This window comes from Dipodomys spectabilis, unplaced genomic scaffold, assembly GCF_019054845.1.
Source record: "Dipodomys spectabilis isolate Male_0828 unplaced genomic scaffold, ASM1905484v1 ptg000059l, whole genome shotgun sequence".
Lineage (NCBI taxonomy): Eukaryota > Metazoa > Chordata > Mammalia > Rodentia > Heteromyidae > Dipodomys > Dipodomys spectabilis.
The window spans coordinates 3,897,748-3,904,036 of NW_024870736.1; the positions used below are offsets into that span (position 1 = coordinate 3,897,748).

At 52.1% G+C, this 6,289-nt stretch overlaps 1 protein-coding gene across 1 annotated transcript; it reads right to left on the reverse strand.

Annotated features, from left to right (window-relative positions):
• Positions 1-2,090: 2,090 nt before the first annotated feature.
• On the reverse strand, positions 2,091-5,935 carry Foxq1 (forkhead box Q1). Its single transcript, XM_042680334.1, has one exon. It carries the CDS (start codon positions 5,398-5,400, stop codon positions 4,177-4,179), a length of 1,224 nt encoding a protein of 407 aa, XP_042536268.1. The 5' UTR covers positions 5,401-5,935; the 3' UTR covers positions 2,091-4,176.
• Between the last annotated feature and the right edge of the window lie 354 nt (positions 5,936-6,289).

Here is a 6,289-nt window from a genome sequence, read left to right on the forward strand (position 1 = left end):
AGGCTAAGTTTGCTGGTTAGGGCCTAGTGTGGCTACGAAATAGGAGCATTGTTTGGCAAGGAATACCTATTGCTTGTCCCCAGAGGCATACCATTCAAATAGCAGACCCTCATTTCTGAGCAGAATTCTGCTCACATGTGGCTCTCCATCCTCTGCTCTGAAGAAGTGAGATAAAACAGTAATACACTACATGTGGCTGCCTCTAGAAAAGGACTATTCTGGGTGAGGGGCAGTTTTGAACATTTGTTGGCCATTGTCTTAAAAAGTGGATTGAGACAATTACCTGAATAATTCAACTAAGTTCAGTCCAAAGTGTGTTTGGATTTGAATTCTCTGGATATTTGTGTTCTAGTGGAAGGAATAGGAACTGGGAGTTGGAACCTCTGGGTTCCAGACCCAGCGCCGCCACAGGTCTGTGGATCACCTTTCTGCTGGGTATAAATTTAGAATTCCTTAACCAGCAAGAGGGTTTTTGAGTATATTCATCAGATTCCACAAATTTAGCTTTGCATGTTGGCTGTGAACACACATTCACAGAGATAGGTAAATGTCAAGTGGGTGAAATTGCAGTAGTCGGACAGATTAGATATCAGTGGTTCTTTTTAGGGGCACTTCCAAATTAGCCAAATAAACTGGGGATCCCCGGGAGAACCATCTTTAACTGATGCGTGTGGGAACTCCTCCACCACCTTGTTCTCCTTCTTCTTCCTCCTCCTTCTCTTTCACCCTTTTCTTCTTCCTCCTCACTCCTTTTTTCCTCCCCTATCTTCCTCATCTTCCTCTCCATCTCTTCTTCCCTCTTCCTCTACCGGCTTCCTCCTCTTCCTTCCTAATAGCACACCCTGGAGTCAGGATTCGGACTCACATTTCTAGAAATAACATCGATGAAGCTTCTTATCCCCAAGCTGAGGGTCTGGAGTGAGGCCACCCACGACCACTGAAGCTCAGCTCAGGTAGCAGAGTTTGGATTATGGGCTTCCCTTGGGCCAGTCCCAACTGCTCCTGTTCACCAGAATAATAATGAACAGCAGGGCTTTAGACTGAAGGGACTGTTCACAGTGAACGAGGGTCAAGTGTCATCACCCAGTGAAGGTCCTAGATTCCACCAACAGCCAACTAGGTGCCTAGCTGCGGAGGGAGAGGGCAAGGTAAGGCGACTTGGTGAGGCAGGCAGGCATTGATTCCTCTATTTTCCTCTGTCCACCCTCAGTTCTTTGCCAGCCTACAGGGGGTAGAGACAATTGGGTGAGGTCATTCAAAACCAACTTATTGAGCCTTTGCTAGCAGCCCTAGGCTGCAGACAGACCAGACAAGTGTCAAATGGCGTTTCCCAAATCAAACAGACCTCACACCCCTACTGTGCAGTCCAGCATCCCCCTCTTCCGGAACCTCAGAGTCAGTTTGGGGTATCTTTGCAATGTGGTGTTTGCAAAGCTGGACAGCCGCCCCATTGGCCAGGCGCTCTGGACTGGGGCTGTGGGCTTTGGGAAAGACAAGGGCAAGGCATGGCCGGGAGGATGGGCTGAGGGAGTCTTAGGAGCAAAGCCGCTGCATCCTCAAGGCCTTAAAGCTCCTCCGCCCTCCGCCCTCGGCGGCAGGCTGGTGAAGAAACGCATTTTCTCCCAGGAGCTGGAGCTGGAAGGTGCTGGTTTTGGTGAGCTGAGAGAGCAAGGCCCACACTGCCTGGGCCAAGATCGGGACAGCAGCGGACTAGACTCCTAAGACTTGTCTTGATTACGACTGATGTTTCCTGCAGTGTTCTGGAATCTCCTGAACTTGCTAATTTTCTGCAGTACTTGAAGAAATGGGAGCTATGTTGTTAAGCTTCCTTTCTTCTCTGGCTAGCATGGAGAAACAGAAATTCCAGGTCTGGGAGAATGAAGGAGGGGTGGAGAAAGCAACCCAGTCCCAGAACCCTGCCTGACCCCTCCAGCCCACGGATAGTGACTGTCCTTTGAGTCCTGGTTGGAAGTGGTAGTGGAACTCTTAACTGGGGCCAAAGGCTCATGAGACTGACAATTCCCTAGCAGTTGCTTCAAAGACAGAACCAGAACCAGAACAAGGATTTCAGTTTTCTGGACTCTGGGGTGTTCATGACAAAGGAAATATTTTTATTTTTTAGGGGAGATGAAAACAAATGTTAATTTTAAAACTCACCTTTCTCTTTTTCTCATTGTTGTTTCTACGTTTATCATAAATGAACTAGCAGCAATTTTAGTAAGTAAAAGGCAAAACACTTACACAGCCAGACAGAAATCAGATTGTTCATGTATCAATGTGGAAATGAAAACAGGGCTTTACAACAAGGAGGCAAAGGTAGGCAGCACTCTTAAGGAGTGAGGCACACAGTTGGAGAGATGCTGGCTGCCTTCAGTTGCTCCCTCTAGATTTCCTCGTGTAGTTTCTACAAGGAAAGCAAATGTTGAACCTAGTAATCTCTACCAAATAAACTCGGTGTCCCTTCCCCCAGCTGATCAGTTTCAGTTTTATCTTCTTGTCTAATTGTCAGCCTTGAGGGTACATATGTTTACCTTCTGTCATAATTCAACCCTGTTATTATCACTCTTTATGACGACTAAATAAGAAAAACCCAAGTCATTCCCTACTAGTTACTTGCTAGTTTTTGGCATGGGCTTTCTTTTTCCATTCCTGACCCAAACAGGAACCTCCTTGTGTAAGCTCCATTCAATTTTCTGATCTCATTGGATGTAGATACTAGACAATCTTCACATCATAAGATGGGCTTTACTTAAGGATGGTAGGGGGAGAGGGGAGAAGGTCTTGGTTGCCTGTCTAAATTTCTCACCATTTGCATTACTTTTTAGAACTTTGCAATTAATAAACTGCTGGGAATTGTCCTAGGAAGCAGGTGTCCACCTCTAGCAATGAAGAAGACAAAATGCTGATTGGGTCACACCCAAATGAACTTTTGCACTCCTAAAAAGCTGAGTGGTTTTGTTTAGACAAAAACACTGACATTCATGTCGCTGTGGAAACTGCCTGAAGACATTTTTGGTGGTTAGCACAGTTTTATGCCAAGATCAAGTTCCAGCTCTTTGAACCCAAATAAGAATCATTTACTTGAAAATATCTACTTAACTATAAGCTTGTTAGTACCTCAACCTGCCTACTAAAGAATTCTTGGAGAGTCATGAGCACTTACTTGCTGTGGTTACTCTTCAGTGAGGACTTAAAGAGGCAATTGGGTTCTTGTTTAAGAAATTTTGTCTGTGAAAGGCCCATTCTGGACATTTGTATGGCTTGTTCGGTAAAGAAACCTGAAAGCTGCTTCCCAATATTTGGGGTAATTTTGGGAGTGGTGTAAAAGTTTCTGTACTTCCAACCTGTCACTACAAAGCATATAAATCAACTGCAAATTTTATAAAAAAAAATAAGCACTATGCCTGGGTTTCATAAAATTTATACATGACTATGTACACAAAATAATATTAAAAATAAAAATCACACTTATTTTCATGTGGCAGTGGTCCTGGCACGCCACAAACATGTTAACTCTTCCTTTAAAGAAATTGCATGGCCCAAGGAGACCATAGTCAAAGAACCACTAATAAAGCTGTAGCCGTTGCCTGCAACATTTTCAATCCAGGTTTCAAAAATATATAAATAATTTAATTACAAAGTCCAACAACGTCCCCCCCTCTTATGGCACAGTGAAGCATTGGTCTTTAACAAAGATAACCGAAGACTGACACTTCTCACAGTCTATTAGTGAATGCCACATACGTACAAGAGCAGGGTCATTCAACCCCAAACAGTAGTCATATCATTTATCGAATAGAATGTTTCCCTGATGTGTTTCTTTTGGGGAGGGGAGGGGAGAGATTAATCAGTAGATGCTGCAACAAAAAAGGTTGGAATATAGGCAGTTTGGAAGAAGGGAGGCAGAAAAGTCTTTATGAAGGAGAGGACAGAGTTGGCCAAGGAATGAAAAGAAGAACTGCTTTGGTCTCTGTAAAGTTATAAATGACAAAGGAAAATATTCTGGATTAAGTTAAAACACGCTATCAAAACGCTTAGCTTTAAGGCACGTTTGATGGAAAGTTTTGTGTTTTTAAAAACTTTTTCTCTCTATTAAAAGTGCACAGTCCTCCAGCCTTCGTTCCCTGCCCCCACCGCGGCGCCCAGGCGCCCACCCTGTTGGGTTCAGCGCTGGACTCACGCCAGAAGCCTCTCCTCTGGGTAGGGCAGGTGCGGACCCGGGCTGCAAGCCGAGGCCGCGTGCAGGGTGGCGGGCAGCCGCAGGGGGCAGTACAGGTGCGCGCCGGGCGCGGCTGCGGGACCGCGGAACTGCTTGGCTGGGGCAGCGATTGAGAGGGGCGCGAGTAGAAGATGCGGTGCGGGCGGCGGCGGCGCGGGCTGCACCTCGGTCCCCCGCGCACCCAGAAGCGCAGGATCGGCCCCGCCGTATGCACACAGCGGGAATAGGGCTCTTCCAGGCGCAGCGGGGAGGAGTGCGGGGTATGCCGGCAGCGGCGCGCACGGTGCGGCGCCCCAGGGCAGCTGTAAGACCTGAACTCCGTGGTCTGCGTCCAAGTCGCGGCGGCTGCGGAAGGGCTTGCTGAGGATGCTGTCGATGGCGAAGGAGCTGGAGAACTTGCCAGCGGGGCTAACTCGCTCCTCCTGGCGGACCGGCGAGTGTGCGCGCGGAGAAGCCGAGACGACGGGCGCGGACGTCTGGGGCGCGGCGGGACCAGCCGGGGCCTCCTCCGGCCTCAGCCCGGGAGTGGGGACCGCTGCCCGGTGGCTGAGGCGCTTGCGGCGGCGACGAAATACCCCGTCGGCGAAGGTGTACTCGCTGTTAGGGTTAAGCATCCAGTAATTGTCCTTGCCCCAGGGCCGAGAGGGGTCGCGCAACACCTTGACGAAGCAGTCGTTGAGAGAGAGGTTGTGGCGCACCGAGTTGCGCCAGCCCGTGTAGCTGCCGCGGAAAAAGGGGAATTTGCCCATGAGGTACTCGTTGATCTCGGCTAGTGTCAGGCGCCCGCCCGCCGAGTCGCGGATGGCCATGGCGATGAGTGCAATGTACGAGTACGGGGGCTTGGGCCGCCTGGTGTACGGCTTGCTGCGCGCGCCCTCACCGCCCCCTGCGTCCCCACAGCCCCGTCCCGCCGCGCTGACTTCGGTTCGTCCCTCCGAATCCGGGGGGCCGTCGTCCTGAGCGCCTGGCCCGCCGCTGGCGCTCGGCTCGCAGCTACTGCTCGCTGGATCCCCGGCGTCACCGTTCGCCGGGCTGTTGGCTGCACAGTCCCCGTCTGAGCCCAGGGAGTCGTCGCCTGTCACCGATAGCGGGGAGGGAGCGTCGCTGCCGCCGGCGCCCTCCAGGTCACTGCCCGGCTTGTCCCCGTGGGTCGCGCGGGGCACGAACACCTCCAACTTCATGCCGCGCACCCGATCTCCGCTCGGCACAGTACCCTTTCCTTCGTGCAGTCTCGGGGAGCCAGTGCCGGGTCGGAAGTGGCGGTCACGCAACGGGAGCCCAGGCCTGCCGCCCAAGACTTCTCTCTCCTTGGTCTCTCTTTTCGTAGAGTCCTCCGCGGAATTTACCTTGGGAGGGGTTGTGAGTGTTGGGTAAACTAAGAAGGGCGGAGAAGTAATCGGGTGGGTGCTGTCTTTAGCCCGAGGATTACAGACTTTGGAGTGAATGCGTGAGGGCTGCGGTTCTCCCTTTGAGCCGGGGCGGGTCGGGCTGATGAATTCTTGCTGGAAGAAGCCTGCGTATCCTTAAGTCCTGGAAAAGGTTCTTCTCTGGAAGGCGTCCTCAGGGCAGGGAGAAGATGCGGGATGGTGTGTACGCCACCTTTGGAGAGGAGCAAGAACCTTCAGCCTCGAGCGCTGGTAGAGCCGAGTCCTCGAGGCTGCTGCGCCCGCAGCCGCGTTCCCGCCCCCGGCCTCCGGGACAGCATGTCCGCGCTGGCCAGCCGCAGCTATCTCGCCTCCACCTTCAGCCTGGCCCAATATAACCCGGCGGCGGCCCACGGGGCGGGGCCTGGGCAAAGACCTCCAGGGGGTGGGAGAACGAGGTGGCCAAGGTATAGCCGAGGCTCCCTCACGGGCGCGCACCGGGCGGAGACCACGCGGCTGCGCGGCCACGGGCTCGCTCAGCCCAGGTTGTTTGTTTTGGGTCTGAATGGCCCCACCCTCTTCTCTCACCAATGGGGAGCGTGCGCGCGGGTGGAGTGTGCGAGTGTCTGTGAGTGTGAGAGTGTGCGCATGTGTGGCTGCCCCGCCCGTCCACTTCTCGGCTCAGGTACGAGTGTCCGGCTTTCGG